The following is a 20,481-nucleotide window of genomic DNA, read 5'->3' on the forward strand; positions in this document are numbered from 1 at the left end:
GGGTTGTGGTAGGATGCAGGAAAGTATTACCAGTTTTATCATGGATTAGGTGGTCTTCATATCCCTCGGAGTTCTTCTGTAAAAGTAAACACAACAGACTCCTGCCAGCGAGAAGCAGAAAAGGTTAGAATGATGGAATTATCCAGCATGTATTTATCCAATGCTCTTTCCCTAGAGTACCAGAGGCTTTCCATGCACATTCATTCCAAGGGGGTTTTAGCACAAGTGGTACCAGCCCTGTAGTAAGGGATATCCACCAGAACAGCTTGGCCAGGGTAATGTGCTGGATTATCAGGATCATTTGGTGCACAGCATAGGAGTCAGTGTAGATAGAGACAAGAGAGGTGTTCTGTACCTTACGTTGAAAAGCACTCCAAACAGCTATCAGCTCCCCAACCGGAGCACTGCCTTCTCCCTCAGTATTAATTAGTTCAGTGAACCAAGAACTTGCCGATTGTTTGGGGGAAAAAGGAGGGGCCATTTTGATTACAGAGGCAGGTGTGTCCTGGCTGCTATCCAAGCTCTCAGTTTCTTGTATTGCCAAATTTTTCACAACTCCGTCTGTTATTGAGCAAAAGTGACAGTAATGTTCAATCTGAGCATACCACTTTCTTACTGAGGCCCTCTGGGCCACCCCGTCAGGAGGGAGGGTCCCAGTAGTGACTGTCTTAATATCATTGAAAGGGCTTCTCAATACAATTGGTAGTTGTAGTGCAAATCTTTCCACTTCAATGAGAGCCAGGCTGACCACAAACAATCCCTTCTCCCAGGTAGCGTACCTTTTCTCAGCATCTCTGAAATCACGGGAATCACTGCTCGGATTTTGAGGAAAAGGCTGAGAAAGAGATGACTCACTGCCTGGATTTTGAGAGAAACTGGGAGAATGTTAATTTTGGGTCACAGCCTGAGTTCTGAGAGGAAAGCTGTGATATGGTTAGTTTTTGTCCACTGCTCCTGTTTTGCAGGAGGGACGGTGAGAAAGTTGTTACTTACCCGTGTTTGGGAGAGGAAGGAGAGGCTGAGGGAGAGTTGGTTCGCTGCCCATGTTCTGAGGAAGAGTGGGTGCACTAGGGTGTGTACTGGGTTGAATGGATGGATTTGATTTTCGATAGCGCCAATTAGTCATTATTTTCTGTAATTTATCAAGGGGCAGACCATCCATCACTTCTCTGGGGACCCCCTTTTGGACTCCCAGTGACCACCAATACTGGCGGTTAGGGTTCTGTTTTCCCTTTTCTGGATTTTTACTGTAAGGAGTCCCAATGGACCGAATCCCTTTTGTTTTCTCTGATTTTTCTGGTTTCTCTTCCGGGGTTTTTACAGGTCCATATTTTCTACAATAATTGATCAAATCCTCTGCAACTTCACCCCATGTCCAAATTTTATGATTACTGCCAGGTGAACTGGCTTGTGAATTTACAGCTTGGAATGGAGAATAGGATGGAGTAAAGCCAGGATCAGTAGATCCAGTGCGATCAGTGGGGTTACCAAGAAATCTGTCTAGTCTTTCTGCAGGGCTTAATGTCATGATAGTTTTCTGTAAGGCTATGGCAGTAGGTTTTAGTGTTTCTGGAAGCCCACAAATTAAAGGAGTCATTAGTTCAGGCTTCACAGGTAATTGCATGGGGGATTCAAAGCCAGGAATTAATTTCTTTTCATGAATCATTTGTAGACAAGCGGCTTTGTGTACACTTTCTAGGAGTTGGTTGGGGGTGCTAATAATAGCTATAGGATCTCCCCTTTCCAAGGGGTTTGTTCCCCCGCCCAAAAAGCCATGCACTGTGTCAGGGACCATGAGTCACGTTTATCTCCTGTTGTTAAGAAGACACCATGTCCCCAGTACCCACTGGCTTCTTGTTCAGTTAGTTTAATTTGATCGCCACCAGTGAGGGACACCCGGAAAACATACTCTGTTTCTGATTCATATGGGAGGCGTCCATATTCTTTTTTAAGCTTAGCCAATTCGGTGGCAGTGTATGGTATGTGTTTGGTTGTGATGTGGGGTTCAAGATCATCATCACTGAGATAGTTATATTCTGTTTTAATTAAGTGTCTTAAGTGAGAGCAGCAATGTTCCCCACAATTATTTACTGCCTCAAGTTCTTTGTGAGGATAAATTTGGTTAATGTGAGGAGTTTCCTTTTCCTCATAGAGGAATCAGCATTAGATGATTTGTTAACATGTTCCTCTTTTAAGGCAGCTCTTAATGCATAGTTCTCATTTCTCAATGAATGTTTTTCATTCCTTTCTTCATGTAATTGTTTTTGTAAAATTTCAACCAAATTTTGAAGGGAGTCTATTATTGTTTCTTGCTCACCTCTTCGCTGGAAGCGAGTTTCTACAGCTGCCGTAAGACAAGCTCCCAAAACTGAGCCTAAGATGGATTTATTTCGGCCCAGTTTAAATTTTGTATCATGTTGTAAAGAACATATTCTATCAACCACATTATCCAAATTAAACCAATTACTTTGTGCCCATTCTTCTCCTCCCGGAGAAGGTTTGGCATTGTATTTAGCTAGTAAAGCATAAAATTCAACTTTACCCTTATCATTAAGGTTATCACTCATTTTGTGAAGGGACCAAAACCACAGCAGGGAGGTACAAACTTAAGTTACACAAAGCACACAGCCTTTGCTATGTCGCCCTTCGCTTCCCTGGGTGGGTGAAGAGACAAAACCTGCCTAGGAGGCTCTGCTTAGTTTCTTCAAGTCGTCTCTTCCTTCCCAGACAGCCCAAACACACACATAAAACAACAGTGTCCTGCCTTTTGCACCAAGAGATCTTTTGCAATTTCTGAAGACAGTGTGGGTGCTTTTTCACCGGCAATGTGCAGTCTGCGGGAAATTGGAATCTTACCCCTTGCTCTCTAGACCATGCTCAGTCTTTTGGACTGGCAGGCTAGGTGCGGCTGGCAAGAAACATCCTTCCCCTGTTACAGACTACGCAGAACCTGCACCCTTCTGTCTGGACAGAAATCCTGTCAGTGACGCCAATTTTAATGTCACGATCCGCTTATAGCGGGGTGTCGTGATGGTTCGTTAGCCGATCCCAAAGTGCAAAAGACAAACAGCAGTTTAATCACAACAAATGCACATTTATTAGGGGCCAAACAATAAATGCAATAGTGGGGTCAGAAAAGAAATAAAAAGGATAGAGAGAGAGAAGGGGGGATGGGAATAGCTACCAACACAGGCGGAGTCCTCACTGGTCCGGACAATGGGGATCCGTCTTGTTGTGTTGGGGAGATTCTCCAAAGTCCTACCTAACCCAGGGGTACAGTTATAGTCCACAGAGGGAAAAGGGGGGAACAGGCAGAACAATGAGAGTCTATTGAAATTGCTGTGGGGGGAACAGGTGTATCTACAGAAAATCATCCAGGCTGAGCAAACACAATAAAGAATAAGTCCATTGAAGTTACTGGAGAAGAACAGGTCAGGTCATTCTCTCCCCCCCCCAAACTGTTTGTGGTTGGGGTCTCAGTCTCAGTCCTTGGGGGAGAGGGTTCTTGATCTCTGTCTGTCACGGTGGTAGCGAGGCAGATGAGGGGTCTTCAGTGAGAGACCACCAGAGTCACCCCAACAGTTCATTCGGCTTAAAGGTGGAGAGTGAAGCAGGAATTGCAGTAGGCCGCCCTGTGCTGGGTCCACACTGGGTCTTCGCCAAGTCCTTGCCAACTCCCTTGCCAAGTTCTTGCCGGGCCTCGTTGGAACAGCCAACATAACGGTGCAGCGGCTGCACCTGCACTGTTGCCTTCTCCAAGCTGGAATTGCAGAGGGGGAAGGGAAATCCTGCTCGTGGCAATCGGCAGGGAAATGAGTGAGGGTCTTCAGAAGGTATGGATTTTCTGTTCGTCATTCATTCAGACACCTGTGAAGCCAGATCAGTAATGCTCTCTTTAATGATTTAACACAGCTGATTGCCATTAAATCACTTGAAATTATGGCCTCAAGTTTCAATGATATTTTGAATATGAGAATTTCCATTTCAGGGAAGAACAGAATGCATTTGCACAGCTCCATTATGGGTGGGTTTTTTTTCAACACACAGATTCTCTCATTTCCCTTTCTTTAGCCTTAAGCATTAAAGTCAACCATTGCTTTGGAAATGCAACTCAGATGTAACTCTTTCTACTATTTTGCTTAACTTATTTTAGAGGCTGAAAATATTCAGTTGTAATTTGCTTTATAGAATTCTTTGTCACTGTGGGACTGGAAAAAACATCACAGGAGTTTCTCCCATCATTAATTTTAAACTGTTATTATAAAGACTATTTACCAATATTTAATTTTTACTTTCTGCGTAATTTTATTATTTCTCTACTTTAAAACAAGAATTACCTAGCAGGCTTTCAGTTCAATTACAGCAGTTGCTTTTCAGCAGGCTAATTCTCCTGTAGGACTAGACAAGGAAAGTAACTTAGGAAATTGATTTTTCCACATTGTTGCAGTGTAGGAATGGTATTCCCCAGTTTTGAGCTCACACTGATACAGCTCAGACCATGTGCCACTCACTGACTTCCCCACCACTTTTCCTGTAGCAGGAGGAGAGAAGAGCACAAGTAGGTAAAGATCACAGGTTGAGATAAGAACAATTTGCTAGAAATAGCAGTGAAAAAACTCCACAAATGGTAATAACAACACTAAAAGGAGAGTGTACAAGAGGTGAACGAGTCACACGTGATTGTTCACCATACAGAACTGGGCACACCCCACGATTTACAGCACACCAGCAGAGGAAGAACTAACCCCTTCCATTTCCCCCTGCCACATGGCAGGTGATATCCAGTTACCCCAAGGTCCTGGCCGTGCTCCTCCTGGCTGCTGCAAAAATTACCCCTGTCCTGGCCAGATCCAGGACACGGGATCTGCCCTGCAGGTCCTGGCTCTTCCTCTGATTGAGAGCCCCCCATGACATCTACCTGGCAAAAGGGACTTCAGGACAACCTATTCCTTATGGACACTCCCCCTTCTGCCCCTGTCCCAGCTCCCTTTTTGCCTCCAGAAAACTTTGAACAGAAGTAGCACTTAGGTCCAGTTCTGCACATTCTGAACTGGCAGACGCACATGTCACTCTAGGCACATGTGCAGCAAGGACAAAGAATGTGCTTGAGGGGCCTGGGTCTCAAGGTCTTTTGTTCCAGGAGTACCACCTGTTACTTTCAGATTCTGCTCAGTGATAACCAGTGAATTTTTTTTGTTATACAGAAGACATAACCATGTGTGGCACATCAACTTTCACTTTTTTGCCCATTTCTTTTCAAGTATATTCTATCAATCAGGACTATGGTGGCTCCTGCTCTGAGGTGCATTGGCCATCCATGTAGTACATTGTTTGGCTGTTTTTTGAGAAATAGGCTCAAAATACCACAGGGTTACTTCCTTCATTCCCATTCTTTGAGCTAAAGATGGAGTTACTGTGCAAGGCAAAGGCACTCATGTATGAACAATGCAAAGGGGTCTGTCAAATCTGGTAACTCCAGAGCAGGTGTTGTCACCAATAACCTTTAAAATATATAGAAAGGCTGCTGGACATTCTGGTGTCCAGTGTAACACCTCCATGGATTCCTTTCATGGATCATACCCATGCTTTTCCAATAGTTCATAACTGGGGATCCATCATCAACACCATCAAGTCATTCCCAAAAAGGGACACAGATGTGGGCTCTGGTGTTTGACAAATTGCTTCCTTCCTTTCTTTCCCCAGACTGCACTGTCCTTGTGAGTGGGGCAGCCAGGAGATCAGACGTGGGTAGATACAGACATGGTCTTGAAAACAAATACAAGATGTCATTGAAAATGTGCTTTGGATGGTAATATTCAACACATTCTCAATTACATGCTCTTATTCTCTCTCCCTGTAATGACTGGACAACACTTAGGTTTGGTGCCAGCTGACTTAAATCAGGAATAATCTTGGGTAGGGGGAAAACCATAATAAAACCATCATAAACTGAGTATAAAATGTTTATCTACATGTGTCAGTAACTTCAGTGGCCAGCTGCAGTCAGCACAATTATCAGCCTATAATTGTGCTCAGGGCCAGCATGAGCCTTTCCATGTCAGCTCCTCCTGCAGAGCACATGGGGTCTGGGCATGCTGCTGGCTTGTTTCCTTTTAGGAGACTGGGATGAGGAAAGGTCGGCGGGTTTTGTCAAAGAGATGATATTTGAGTGACTGTGTATGTGCTGGGAGCACCACAAGAAGTAGAGTGTCTTAGTATTTCTACATTTTAGCAAAGAAAGGAATTAGTGTTCATTGACTGCAAGTTCCCTAGTTCTCTTCATAATTAGTATTCTGTCAGCTGTTGGGTAATGATCCTCTCACTTCTCATGTTCATTAGTCTGCATGCTCAGTCTCTCCCTTCTTTTATGTCAATGGTTTCTTGAGCGCAAGGCCAAGGTCTGCCCTGTTGGAATGGCCTTTTACCTCACAGGAGGTGATTCAGCGCAGTTTCTGCATTGGCTTTATCAGTTTGTTCCTTTCCTTGGGGGTTCTGCCAAATGTCCTTGTGCCCCTAAATTCTGCATTCTTTGTTCCCACCATCAGTGGTACATCCTTCTTCCCAAGCCTTGCTCACCTCCCCGGTGTCTGAGGCAGCTGAAGCCTGTCAAGCCCTACACCTCAACAAGGCAATTCAGCCAAGAAGTAACCTGCCTTTCAAAGGCCTGGCCATCACTCATTGGCTACCTCTTGTTTCATGGGAATAATCTCCCTTCCTGTTGATGGGCCTTGAAAGCCACAGAGGACAAACAGCAAAGAACACATTTTCCTAACAAATATTTTGCATTTTGAAGATTCTTCAGCAGGACCAGTGGCTGTGTGGGAGCCAGAGCAGTCGAGGCAGAGCAGGATGGCGGAGCTGTGGGCCTGGGCACGATCCAGAGCGTTCCACAGGGCCCCGGTCTGCACTGCGTCCCGCAGGGCCCCGACAGCACTGCCGTGCCCATCAGGGTGACCCAGAGGTGCCAGGACCAAGAGGTGAGGGGCAGGTGTCGGGCTCTGCGGGCTGCCAGCGGGTGGGGGCTTGGCCGTGGTGTTGGTGTCAGTGCTGCTGACCCCGCGGGACCTGTTGGGCCGGGCTGGGGCCCCACTGGTGCTCCAAGGGCCCCTTTGAGGCAGCTGCCCGGGGGAAGCCACTCGCAGGGATGACACGGAAGAGGTGCCAGTGGAAGGGGGAAGTTCTCTGATGGATGTGTTGCTCAGGGATTGCACTGAGGAGGTGCCAGTGAAAGTCAGATGTTCTCAGTGCTGGGACACTCAGGAAATTCATGCTCTGGGCATGGCTCTTGGTCAAAATGCATGCATTTCTCATTGTTCCATATTTGCACTGCACTCACCAAACATGTCAGGATAAAGGAAACTCTCTAAGAGTATTTTTTCGTATTAGTATTTAGTATTTATTCTCAGCTGTGATGCATAGTGGAGAACTCCAGCCACATGCACACCATTTTCAAAGCTTTTCCAAACAAAGACATTTTAGCATTTTTAGCAAAAAAACCAATTAATCTTCATTGGTTCTAAATTACATAGTTTCTTCAATTAAGTAATATTCTATCTTCTCTTTGGTATTGATGTCTCCCTTCTCATGGTAATTAATTCACATCTTTCAGTCCATTTATCATAGCTTTTTAGATTTTATCTCAGACAATTTTGCCTACAGAATGAAGCAGTTGCATGGTAGTAGTTGTTTTCATTAAAAAATGAACTTAGTCTGATGAACATTTAAGCGATTTTTAACCTCCCGCAGAATGTCAAACATTCTGTATTAAGTTATGAGATCAGGCAAGCAATCCAAATTTTGTTATATCTAATTAACCTCGGATAAACTGCTTCCATTTCACAGCTGCAAAGAATTGCATCTAGAGCTGAGGACAAGAGAAAGGGTTTTCATGCCTGTTGAGAGTGAAAATTCACCTTATGCAGATGAAATTCTTCTTGGAGCTGACTCCAAGATGTGCTTCCTTAGTACCAAATAAATCCCAGCATCAGGTTGTGCCCAAAATTCTTTTATTTTTGTGAACCACTCTCACCTGGATTGTTAGCTGAACAGTGGCCAGTTCAGTTGTACTCAGGCGCTTGATTTCAAGGGAAACCTGTGCCTATAAATTCCAGCAATTGGGAAAGGATGACTTGCTACTTGAATGCTTGGCTGCGTCAGAGCCCAAGTGAGGGTTGCTCTCTCAGGGCAGTTTTGTAGCCGGCTGCTTGCAGAGGGAGAACTGTGTCAAAGCAGCCCTTTCTAGTGATGTGACAGCAAACCTTTGCAAACACAGCTCTTGTTTAAAACAAAAGGCCTAGTTAATCAGCAGTGATGAAGAGAAGGCTGAAGTTTTCACAGAAAATATCTTTTTCCTTTTAGCCAAATGCCAGCGAGGCATCGCACAATGGAAGTGCGCAGAATGTCAACTTGTATAACCCAGCTGGAGGTATGATTACCTTTCACATTTTGCTCAATGTCTGCAAGATTTTCAACTTGGTAATTAATTTTTGCAGCATATTCTTGGGACAGGGGATCTCTTCTGTTCAGAGATCTCGACTGGAGGTGGTATGCCCTCAGGTCAACCTTGCAGTCTCTTGTCACTGCATTTAGCCACTGGTTTGTTTTCCCCTGAGAAAACCTGCTAGTCCTTCCTTGTTTGCATACTGGTTGATGGGATGCAACTTGGAGCATTGAGGTCAAGGTTTGGACTACTCCATGCACCTAAATTCACTGCCTTGGTAGCTAAGGTTTTGCTTTTGGAGTATCTAGGCACTGTCATTATCCTTTAAATTTAATTGGGAAAACTGATGCAACCTTGAGACAGTTGCATAGAGAATTTCATAAGGTCAGCGTGAGAAACTTTGCTTGATTTAATTTTTTCTCTTGGTCGTAAATAAGTGAGTCTTGCTGCAACACTGTGTTGGGTTCTTTTCAAGGAAATTGAAAGAAAGATATTGATGTCATCTTCCCCACGGATTCCATCATTTCCCACAAAGCACAAGGTGCTTAGGTGATGTCATTTGTTATTAATCTGTTCTCTATGCTGTTTCCCCTAGGAGCCTGGCTCCAGGCAGACTCGAGGTGCACATTCCCCTTACAGGCACTCAGTGGTGCTGCCTGCAGCAGTGAGCTGAGCCAGGTACAGCCAGCTGCCCTGAGAAAAGCAGACTCTCACCTGGCTGTGGCTGCAGTCACCTGCCTGCAGGGACTTCCCTGCCACTGCAAGTGCAGCTCTTGCTCTGCCTTAGCCTACTGCAGAGCATTTTAAACTAGTGCCATGGTGGCATTTTGCAGAGACAAAACTAAACTGCACATTTCTCACTGGGGACATTCTGTTTCTCATGTGAATGATGATTTGTGTGATTCTTGGTGGTGGTCTACACAGATCCTAAGGGAATATTTAGCATTCAGTAACTGGGGTGTGAGGACTGGCAGAAATGAGACAATTGTGGAACTTGGTGCCGCTTTGGCTTTAGGCTGGCACAGAGAAACTCAGGTGAGACAGGTCTGGTTGCTGCTAGGGTACAGGGTGCCTTTGCAACATGCTCTATGCTGTACCAGTTAGGGACTGGGCTTTGTCACAGAATCAGAGAATCAGAATCAGACTTGGAAGGGATCTACAAGGATATGCAAGTGCAGCTCTGTCCCCAAGAATCCCACCAGGTGCCTGTGGAACTTGTCCAAATGTCTTCTGAGCTCTAGTGGACTTGGTACCATGAGCAGTCCTCTGGGGAGCCTGTCCCAATGCCTGATCACCCTCTGGGTGAAGAACTCTTACCTAATTTTCATCTTAATGCTTGCTTATGGCTTCAGGTAATTTTCTTTAGAAGTCATTCAGGGGTATGGTTTTAGGAGGTGTTTTGTTTGAATGCTGTGGGAAGTTTCTCTATCCACATTGGATTGAACTTCTCAAAACATTAGCAGTGTCTTCACTCGACAACTGGCATGTTTACAGTGTTCTAAATAATTGAAGTGTGTGATGTTTGTGCAATTAGGTTTGCAGACAAATATCACAGAGGCATGGTCCAAGGAACGGGAAGTGGAGAAAGGCATTAAAAACTTGACCTACATTGAAAGACTGAAGGAGCGTGTCAAGAAAGGTCAGTCTCCGTGTGTGGGATGGAAGAGACAAAGCTCCCGGATTTATCACCAATATGCATCAAGTCTCCATCAGCCACTAAGCACGAGTTCCTGGCTTCAAAACAGTGCTTGCTGTGTCATATCCTCTCCCTTGACCTGCTGGCCACGCTTCACCGGATGCAGCCCAGGACACGGTTCCCTTTCTGGGCTGCCAGCACACGTTGCCAGCTCATGCCCAGCCTCTCATCCTTCAGCACCCCCAAGTCCTCCCCACCTTCATCCCAGGCTCCTCATCCCACCCCAGCATCCATGCCCAGCTGGGATAGGGCATGTCCCAACCCCAAAGATGCAGCACTTTGCACTTGACCTTGTTGAATCTGATGAGGTTCCCGGGGCCCTACTTGCCAAGGTTCTCCATGTCCCTCTGGATGGCATCCCAGGCCTCTGCTGTTGTCAAACTTGCCAAAGAAGCATTTAATCCCCCTGTCCATATCATTCTTGACATAGCTTAGTGCTTGAGCTTACAAACTGGAGAAATCATATGAAAACCACCATGCATAGAAAGAGTTTTTCATCAATACCTCCCCTCCAGTATCACTCCTTCACAAAGTATTTTTAATGACTGTTTTTTTCTTCCTAATGCTTTACTGTCTGGATTCGTACCGATCTATAAGTTCTGAACAAATAGAGTTTCAACAGTCTCAGTACATCCTTTTGCATCAACTACCTTGCTTCCTCCCACTCCCCATTTGACAATTCGTTTTCTGTTTTTTCTTTACTGAAGTGAAAATACCGGAGCTCAGGAGAGCCCCACACAGCTCTCCAGATCTTGTGCTTGAGAGGAAGAGAACGATGCCCATGAACCCTGCAAAATACATCCGGAGACTTTTCAGTACTATTTCTCAGCGACCCATCAGAGACAGGGTGATTCATTTACTGGCTCTGAAGAATTACAAGAAGTCAGAGCTACTAGCCTGCTTAGAGAGAGAGGGACTTGTGGAACAGGACAAGGAGTCCCTTGGAAAGATCCTTCAGGAGGTGAGATCCTGCAGCTGCTGCCAGCAATGCTAACTTTTTGCAGTCTTACTTCAGGGTTTCAATTAGTAACTAATGAGAAGCTTAGGAAATGCTCTTTGTTTGCATTTTTCCATCAGCTTTACCCAGTCTCCAACCTACTGCAAGTCCATGTGACAAAAAGAAAGATATCTTCAAAACTTTGGAGGCCTTGTTGTGGTTTTTCTAGAATAGCTGGCAATGATAAATTCGTTGTAATGTTGGTGCCTCTCATGCCTTATTTTAATCCTCTCTCTTTTCCTTGCACTGGTAAATTGCTTAATGAAGTAACTTCACAGAGTGAAACTCTCAACTGGGTGAAACACTTAGCTGAGGTCCTTAAAATGCCCCGGGACAAGTTTCAGAGGAGAGAATTTTGGTGGCTGCATGGGGCAGTATTTCATTGGAAGGGACTTGGTGGCCTCTCAATGGTATTTCCTTCTACTGGGCTCTGTGGGGATTGCCTTCCAGGGAAGGGTGTTCCAGGCAAATCCTACATGATAAAGATGGTGGCCCAACTTGGAACACAGAGTTTCTTTGCTGTTGTGTGGATTGAGCCTTTGACTTCCTTGGCACTTATTTCTCATAGTTTTCCAGTTGTCCTTTTAGTGCCACTGGTGTTTCTTTATTACAGCCATTCATACAATTCACATGGACTGAAGGATGCAGTGGCTGTTTCCTTCCTTTTTCAATATTCCACTCAATGTAGGCTGTTGCTGAATTATGAAAGGATTAATATATCAAGTAGCAATATTTCCTATTTTGCTACGGAAAAAGGTAATGATAAGATTTCAAAGCTCAGCTCCTTAGAGGGTAAGAGATGAAAAAAATTTCTCCTTTCTGTTTGTTCTTGTTAATGTTTAAGGAGATTTTGAAGGAGTATTTTCTTGTTTGCAGTGTGAACTGCCTGGAGATAGTGGTTTGCATTCTGAAAGGGCTGCGTGAACAGCACTACATCCTGAAAACTGTTATTCACATTTCTCTTAACTTCATAGGGAGGTGGTGTTGTTTTTTGCTGTACATGAAAAACCAGTAGGGAGAACTTGCTGATCTCTTCTATTCACAACCTTCCTTCTCTTCCAACACAGCCTTAGTTCTGCTTTTAAAAAGTGAATTCCTGATTCTGGGTATCTTTGTTCCTTTTAAGCTGTTGAAGTGTAGCTCTACGTAGGTTATCTCCTATAAGTGTTCCATAGGAAGCTGTAGTTTCCTCTGAGCAGACACTTGAGAGAGAAAAGCAGTTCTGTTTGCAGAGACAAATGCGAACATCCTGTGGTGCTTCATGGATGATGAAAACGTGCCCCGTTACAGGTCCAGGCTGTGTTCCGCCATGGCAATGTAGCTGGGTGAAATAAAGAGGGCAGCAGGTGTCCTCCTGAGGCTGGAAAAATATGGACTTGCTCATGGAGATAATGTTCTTCATGTCTTCCTCAAAAGAAAAGGACAACAGAAAGGAAAAACCTGGTCTCTCCATATATTTCAAATGGTGAAGACTGAGAGTTCTGGCATAGTGTACCTTGATTCTCAAAGCTGCGTTAAAGACCAAAAAACCAGGATCCCTGGTGCAGGGAGAGCTTTTCATAGCGTCCATTTCCTCCATGCTTGCAGCAGTTTGGCATTTACTTACATCCAAATTTCTACAGCCCAAATGGACCACACCTGTTTAATATTGTTGCCTCTTGCATGACAGCTGCTTTGTTCTTTGCATCAAACAAGAGTCCTGGAAAACTTGTGCATGACTTTCTTTTCTGCTTTCCTTTTGCTTTGTACTACCAGTTTTACATCTGTAGTCTGCCTTTAGGTGTAATGAATATTGATGTTTTAAATGTCTGCCCATAGGTAGCCAACCTGGATGCAAATGAGAATTCTTTCAACAACCATTGCAAAAAAACCCTCTGGGAAATGAAGGTCTGTTTTTGCTGTGAGTAAAGAACAACGACTGTTGATATTTTTGCCTTGTAACCTGAAATGCTGGACCATCCTTACAGAAAAACAGCTCCATCTCCAAATGCCACCAGCACCAGCCAGTCACTGTCTCTGGGACCTTCTGATAGAAATACACCCCCGAGAACTGCTCAGGTATTTTGTGAATTTTTCAACATTCTCTACCACATATGATGTTTTATCCCACTTGCTCTTGGTGTCCAAGCTGTGATATGAAGCAGTAGTGTTGTCTGTACATCATATAAACCTGAAGTGTGTACTTCTAATGGGATTCCTGTATACTTTTCAAGATGGTTACAATGTCAAAGCCTGCAACAAGCTTGCACCCATGATTTGTTTGTCATGGTGCATAGGAAACTCTGCTGAGGACAAGATGTGGACATGGTTTTGATGTCTAGCTGTGTCTTTGTAGGTTTCTTGATGATAGGGCAGCTCTAGTACCTAAATCATGCATGGTAATGCCAGTGCCACTGTTTGAAGAGAAATCTTAGGGAAGTCTAGCATAAGGATAAATTCCAGTACTGAGGCATTTGTAGGAAACTTGGTTTTCTGTCCTAAGCAGCATTTAGGCTCCCATTTTGATTCAGGCTATCCTATGTGTGAGGAGGGGACTCAGAATCATTAGGGAATACCTTGGACTTGTCAGGCTTAAAAGCAAGAGATGGCTGTTCTGGTTTGAAAGTAAAACCAGTGAGAGACTCTAAGTCAGAAATACAATTTATTGGGAAAAAGGGAAAAGGACAAAAAATACATGCAATAATACAAAGGGAAAGACTACTGACAAAATCAGAATACAACCTGGCCAGCGTGCTGGTAGCAGTCCAAATTGGAGTAGCTGCAGTCTTCTTGGGATGGCAGATGTAGTTGCTGTGTCTTCTCGGAGAACCTGTGAAAAGGCTGCCCTTCTGTCAAGAAGTCCCCAGTTTTATCCAGGTGGGAATGCCTAGCTCCTCCTTGCTGGGCAGAGCATCTCACAATGGGTCATTATGAGTCACGAGGTGTGTCCTTTATCACCTGCTCCTGGACAGTGTTATCTCTGAGTCATGGGGCAAGGCATTGATGGGGCTATTAACAGCAGATAAGGAAAACTGCCCCAAGGCAACTCCTACTCAGATGGTAAATAGGAAAACGTTTTTTTTTTTTTTTAATCTTGGACAATGGCCAATACAAGAGGGCAAGGAAAAATTTTGAAAGAATCTTGGAAAACACTGCATGAAAGGTATATTTTCTATACCTTAAAGAATTCTCTTTAAACAGCCCTGGTTTCCCTAGCTCTTTTCCCAGCCAGAGCAGGAAGTGCTGCAGGGCCCAGCATCCTCTTATGTCCTACCTCCATGCCTACAGCACTTCTGTCAGCAGGCTGGCACTGAGCTGTGTCTGGCAGTCCTGCTCTGAGCTGCTGATGGTGGGAGCAGTGTGTGCTTGGTAGGGAAGAGGCTGTGATCCAGGGTTTCCTCTGGAGAGCAGCAGGAATGAGACCTGCAGCCAGACTGGGGCTTCTCTCTGTTGTTATCATCTCTGCACTGGACACGCTGTGATCAGCACCGCACCGACCGCTTCTTGGGGCCGCTTTAGTGAATCGTGTGGCTGTGTGACAGCAAGAGTTGAGTGTGTGCCTGGTGTGTCTAAGCAGAAATAGGGAGCAAGATAAAACCAACCTGAGCTCCTCATTTTGGGGAAGCCTTTAATAGAGGTGCTGAAGGGAATGTCTTTCTCCTGAAAAGCCAGGGAATCTCAGGAAAACAGGAAACTGGACAGGACAAATGCAGATCTGAACCAATGTGGTTAATCAAACATTCTGCCCTTATTCGAGATAAGATAGTATTTTATATAAGCTTCTACATAGTTGACAGTTACAAAGACACTCTGATTGGCACACTAGCATTGTTTACCTTTTCCTTAAGGTGTCTAAACTTTTCACACTGCAGCTCTACTCTAATTCATGCTCCAATAGGTGATTACTTTGTAGGTACCTTAACATAATTTCTAACTGTGCCATTACTGAATTCTAACTGCATCAAAGGGTTCGAGGCCCCATCAAGGCCGCTTATCAGGCCTAGTCTGGCTGGGTTGCTCAAACCTCATCTATGTCCTCTTTCTCTCAAAAATGCTGCAACACTCCCAAAGCCATTTAGCTACAGAATTGGAGGAGGACTTGCTGAATACTCAGGTGAGAAAGTAGGAATGAAATAGAGAACATATTGAGCTGCAGCACCTCCTTGTATGACAGGCTGTTTTAGGTAAGAAAGGTGTGTGTTCAACCATTGCCAGGTCAGAAACGCTGCTTTTTCACAGCAAAACTAATTGGAATCAATTAGTCAGCTGTGTCAGCCTTTCCTTGCAGGAGAGGTGCTGCAGCCCTTGCACATCTCGCTGTCCCTCCTCAGCAGCGGCTGCAGCGTGTCCACGTCCTTGCTGTCCGTGCTGGGAAGAGCCGGACGCGGCCCTGCAGGTGCAGTGTCAGGGCGGGGAGGAGACACGGCCCTGCCTGTGGCTCCAGGAGCAGCACTTGGCGAGTGGCTGCCCGCCCTGCAGAGAGCCGGGCCCTTGTGCCTGCCCTTCTCCCCAGGGCGCCTTTCCCTGCTGCTCGCTTCTCCCATGGCTCGGGGAAATGCACCCTGTGCCCCCCTCGGTGCCGCCCCTCGCCGCTGCCCCCGGGGCTGCCCGGCGCCATCTTGAGGGCCCCAGGCCTCGGCCTCACCGTGCTCACCCAAAGGCCGTGAAAAGCAGACAAAGACACACACCCAGAAAGTGCCCTGTGCTACCCAGGTCAATCTTTTGTCTACAGCATGAGCTTGCTTTCAGAGTCTGCATAAGATTGTAAAATCACCAGGAGAAAAGAGCATGAACCAGTTCTGCTTTGGCAGTATCTCAAGGCTTTGAGGGAGAGGGTTGTGAGGGCCTATTAACTCACAGGGATGCACAGAAAGTGTTGAAATGGAAAAATCAGTCAAAACCCCTTAGAACTGGGAAGGAAAATCTGAGACACTGGCAGCTAGCACCTCAGAAACACGTGGCTTTTGCTCCTATCATCTGAGAGCTTCCTGAGCAGGAGCAATTCTTTGAATTGCATCAGCGTGGCCATGGCAGGAAAGGGAAGTGAGCAGATGGATTTAGTTTCTCCTGCCACCCCCTGAAATCCCAGTTCTCATTTGTGTGCGCTGCGGATTCTGCATCAGGGGCCTGTGGCCCTGAGTGGGTGGCCACCGCCTAAAATTTGGAACGGTGCAGGATGTCTCCCAGACCAAGCCTGCCACCAACTCAAATGTCTACTGCCCTGACAGTCCCAAGTGCTCCCTGCAAACTGAAATCAGCAACCTGGGGTGGCGATCTTTGTTTGACAGAGCAAATGGCCGCTGTTTGTGTTCAGGGGCCTGTGGCCCTAAGTGGGTGGCCACCTCCAAAAAATCCAAACAGCGCAGGATGTGTCCCAGGTCCCCCAACCTGCCACCACCTTGAACTTGCTCTGCCCTGACAGTCCCAAGCTCACCTGGCAACCTGACACCAGGAACCTGGGGTTGCGAGCTTTGTTTTCCAGGGAAAAGGGCCGGCGTTCTTGGTCAGGGGCCTGTCCAGGGCCCTGAGTGGGCTGCCGCCTCCAAAAAATCAGACTGGCACAGGACGTGCCCCAGAGCCAACGTTCCACCACGTCAAACTTGAAGCACCTTTCCCTGGCCTTGCTCACTCCTGTGCACCTGCTACTGAGAGTAAGTGACTGTGAAGCCTGGGTCACCTATTTTCACCCGGGAGAACTGCTCCAAATACACAGGAATCTCCAATATGCAGGAATCTCCCAGTATGCAGGAATCTGTGTCACCAGTGAGCAAGAAGACACTATCTAGACTGCACTGCAAGCCAGAGGAAACCTGATTCTAGGCAGCTTCCTTGCAACTGTCTCACTTATAATTGATATTTTATTGTTTCCTTTGTAGGCTTGCACTTATCAATGACACTTTGCTGCACGAAACAGCTGGAAGACTTCTACCTCCTTTGCCAAATCCTGGGGGAAACTGCGGTGATAAATGAGCCCTGAAACAACATGATTGATAGTTCTGTAGCCTCAAGGTGCACTGCAGATCCTTTTGTACAAATTAAATCCTGCTTAAGTCTCCTTAAATTTCTCAGGGTGACCTCTCCCCTCTCTCAATTCTTGTTATGAATCACTGAAAGTCTACCTTCCTTTTTAAAATGTTCTTTTAATTAAGGGTCATATATTTCCATTTATTTTCCCTTCAAGTAGCATTGGACCTCAACCACTGTCAGCTCAAAGGGGACAGTGAATGTCTGGTCAAAGAAAACACTGCTTGTAAAGACAAGAAGGCTGCTGGGCTCCTGGCAAGTGCATGCGCAGAGACACTGATCCATGTGCTGATGAGCTGCTCTCACTGCTCCTTCATTTGCAGAAGCTGCCAGTTAAAATCACAGCTGGAAACAAATTAAATCTGACTTTCTGACTTGCCAGAATGCAGTATCTTTGGTACCTCTGATGCCTTTTTGGCATCTAAGACACCTTTTTGGGCTACCTGAAAACAGAAGCCAGACAAAATTAAGGCAATAAAAAAGCCTTTCTATTTATTGAACGGCCTTCAGGTACATTTAGGGCAGATGAAGCCCCCCCAGGGCTGCACCCAAAAATGAACCACGGCTCACAGGTTTTCACACTTTTATAAATTTGGGCCATTTGCATATTGAGGGTTCCTCTTCCAATTCCAGCTTCAGGTAATGAAGTCATTTACCCCAAGTTTGCTCCCCCCAGCTCACTTTTGTTTCCATCTCTGGGGGCCTGCGGCAGTGAGGTGTCCTTGACTGCCGGGTCTGGAGAGGAATTGCTGTGTCTGCCCAAAATGGGAAAGCAGCAGCTCACACTCTGTATGGAGTTTGGAGTTCTACACTAAAGAACTGCAGGGTTAGAAATAGATGGAAAATATAAAAGCTGAAATGCTAAGGCATCACCTGTGGTAAGGGAAGATAACAATGGTACTGCAGAGAGCACCTGCCCAGCTGGGGCTTTACCTGCTGTTAGCAGGGAGTTCACAGCTGGAGCCCTAAATCTGCTCTAAGGCTACTTTGATGCTGCCATTCATTTCCAGGCACTTTGGGAGGACAGCTGAGTGACAAAAGCTTCAGGTTTCCCATCTGAGTGGTGACTCTCTTGTCTGGGCTAAGCAGTACATTAAGTTGCCTTGGAATCTCCATGTGGGAAGTGCCATATAGTGCAAAGTATTTCTATTGGTGCACTAGAATAAAGATTTATTAGCAAAAGCCAAGAAATCTCTGCAGCAGGACAAAGCCTCCTAAGTCAGCCTTGTAGCACCACACCGGGGCTGGGAAGTCCTTCAGACTCTCACAAGTGGGAGTTATCCTGGTGATGGGAAGAGCAGTGTTCAGTGAGAGGAACCCAGTCGGTTCTGCTTTCAGGGACTCTTCACTGAGCCCAGCCACAGCATGGATGTCCATGAAGGCAATGGGTGCCCTGAGTTACATTAGTTTTTAGGAAGATTCATTGCATAAAAACATTGTGAAGCATTCCAATGATGCCTCGGGTTTTAACTTTTCTATTTTTCACATTCCGGGCTGCTTTAGTGTGTGGGTCTGGGCTTCGTATTAGGGGATGGTGAGCCCTCTGTACAGAGCAGAGAGACAAAACAATTCCTTCTCTAGCTGGGGACCAAGGACAAATCATCCAAATCTCAGGCCCAAGGGCACAAACAACGTGGGTTGAAGAGAGAAAAACAAGCAGGATGGGACTTCATGGTCTAAAGCTAGAATTGAACAATTGACTCCAATATGCAAATGGAGCAGAAGTGATCAAAGTGAGAGACCCCGTGAGCAGTTGTGCATTTTGTGACCATCTTGGGTTCACCTGGGCTGTAGACATGGCTGGAGTCTTGTACTGCTCAGGGTGTATCCATTGAGGCCTTTTCATAAATCCCTACTTTATTCATTAACTCAGTCTAGCCTCTGTTCTAGGGCAGCCTTTACAAGGCATCACTTTGGTCAGAATTACATACTAAAACCAGTAAACTTCTAGTTTTTCACCCTGTGTCAATTCACCTATTACACTACTCAAACCCTTTTGGCTTGTAATTCCTCATACAGTGTTGGCAGCCTCTCCCAGAAAGTAAAATCAAAGCCACAGGTGTTTTTGACTTCTTGCCAGGGTCTCCGAGCCCCCTGCCAGGGTCTCGAGACATCCAGGGCAGCCAGAGGGATGTCCTGGACTCCGACAGTAAGATACTTTGGATCCTAAGTTATATTATTTCTTCCCTTGCTGTGAAATGAATGGTACCTTTAACTCAATGCTGTATATACCTACTAGTAGTCTCTTTTTGTCTTTTTTCCTGAGTAGTATTAGTTTGTTTTAAGCCTTATGTCTGTTAGTTTTGTGTCTATTAAAGAAAGAATTCATTCTCTAACTGACTGAGTCAGCTATTCTTAAAAAACTTGTGAACCAGAGTGGGTTTTGGGGTGCTGGCCACCTCAATAAACTTCCTGCCTGCTGCCAGAGACCTGGGCAAGGGGCAGGGGCTTATCTAAAGCCCCACATCCATTTGTAAAAGTGAGTCCCAGCTGGCCCCAGCTCACCAGGCAGCTGGTACCGCTCTGCCCCACTGGCACCTGCAAGGGCAGCAAAACCCACAGCAGCACTGCCTCAGCCTGGCCAGAAGGCACTTCTCACACCAGTGGCTTTATTGGGGTGCAGGTATTTTGCAGCAGTTCCAGTGCCATTCCCTGCCAGAGAAAACCTTGGCTTCAGAAGAGGGATCCCTCTACAGTGGGCAATGGCTGCAGGTGTCACTGCTGGCTCTGGCTGTGCTGCCAGGGGCGTGGCAAGGACAGCAGGGCAGTGAGGAGAGAACCATGGGCCATTGCATCACAAGGAGCAACCCCAGGAGAGAGCCATGGGCCATTGCATCACAAAGGGCAGCCCCAGGAGAGAGCCATGGGCCATTGCATCACAAAGGGAAGCCCCAGGAGAGAGCCATGGGCCATTGCATCACAAAGGGCAGCCCCAGGAGAGAGCCATGGGCCATTGCATCACAAAGGGCAGCCCCAGGCTGGGGGTGTGAGGGTTGTGGTTGACAGGGCCACAGCGGCAGGAGACGCGTCTGGCTCTGCCTCTCTGTGCCGAGCGCTGGCGATTGGAGTCACCCGACCTTGTTCCAAGGCTGGGTACCAAGCTCCCATCGCTGTCAACTCTGAGAGCATTCCCAAATTCAAGCCCAGATACTTCTGCGAGGCAGAAGCACGGGTTCGAAGATGGACTTTACCAGAAAAGGCAAGACCACTGAAGGAAAAGGTGAGGATAGAAAGGAGCTGAAAGGTTGACGCCAAATGGAAAAAAAAAATCCCCCCAGATTATTGGGAAAACTGGTCCATGGTGGTCAGTGCTGGCTCTGTGTCAGAGTAGGGGGCTGACAGCTA

General features: G+C 46.1%; 2 protein-coding genes across 4 annotated transcripts; one reads left to right on the forward strand and one right to left on the reverse strand.

Moving 5' to 3' along the window:
* Positions 1-853: 853 nt before the first annotated feature.
* LOC144246959 (uncharacterized) lies at positions 854-6,346 on the reverse strand. The gene is given in 5 exon segments (XM_085563111.1): positions 854-1,764; positions 1,767-2,145; positions 3,419-3,548; positions 3,650-3,760; positions 6,324-6,346. Coding segments are annotated over 5 exon segments (1,422 nt in total). The 3' UTR covers positions 854-985.
* LOC146764941 (RNA polymerase II elongation factor ELL2-like) lies at positions 4,377-19,470 on the forward strand. Of its 3 annotated transcripts, XM_085563107.1 has the most exons (7): positions 4,377-6,977; positions 8,359-8,425; positions 9,975-10,079; positions 10,844-11,097; positions 12,952-13,020; positions 13,101-13,191; positions 16,989-19,470. In XM_085563107.1, exons 4-6 carry the CDS (start codon positions 10,912-10,914, stop codon positions 13,161-13,163), a joined length of 318 nt encoding a protein of 105 aa, XP_085419233.1. In that variant the 5' UTR covers positions 4,377-6,977; positions 8,359-8,425; positions 9,975-10,079; positions 10,844-10,911; the 3' UTR covers positions 13,164-13,191; positions 16,989-19,470. The 3 variants fall into 3 exon arrangements, with proteins under 3 accessions (XP_085419233.1, XP_085419234.1, XP_085419235.1); XM_085563108.1 differs by lacking the exons at positions 4,377-6,977; positions 8,359-8,425; positions 9,975-10,079 and having other exon boundaries at positions 10,829-11,097; XM_085563109.1 differs by lacking the exons at positions 4,377-6,977; positions 8,359-8,425; positions 9,975-10,079; positions 16,989-19,470 and having other exon boundaries at positions 10,829-11,097; positions 13,101-13,272.
* The last annotated feature ends 1,011 nt before the right edge of the window (positions 19,471-20,481 follow it).

The sequence above is a fragment of the Lonchura striata genome, chromosome 30 (assembly GCF_050655825.1).
Source record: "Lonchura striata isolate lonStrDom1 chromosome 30, ASM5065582v1, whole genome shotgun sequence".
NCBI classification, from domain to species: domain Eukaryota; kingdom Metazoa; phylum Chordata; class Aves; order Passeriformes; family Estrildidae; genus Lonchura; species Lonchura striata.

Bases quoted from the DNA above. Each gene is read 5' to 3' on its own strand.
- LOC146764941 (XM_085563107.1), top strand. From the start codon at position 10,912: ATGCCCATGAACCCTGCAAAATACATCCGGAGACTTTTCAGTACTATT. The intron at 11,098-12,951 runs GTGAGATCCTGC...GTCTGCCCATAG, and splicing joins TTGGAAAGATCCTTCAGGAG to GTAGCCAACCTGGATGCAAA. The intron at 13,021-13,100 runs GTCTGTTTTTGC...CCATCCTTACAG, and splicing joins AAACCCTCTGGGAAATGAAG to AAAAACAGCTCCATCTCCAA.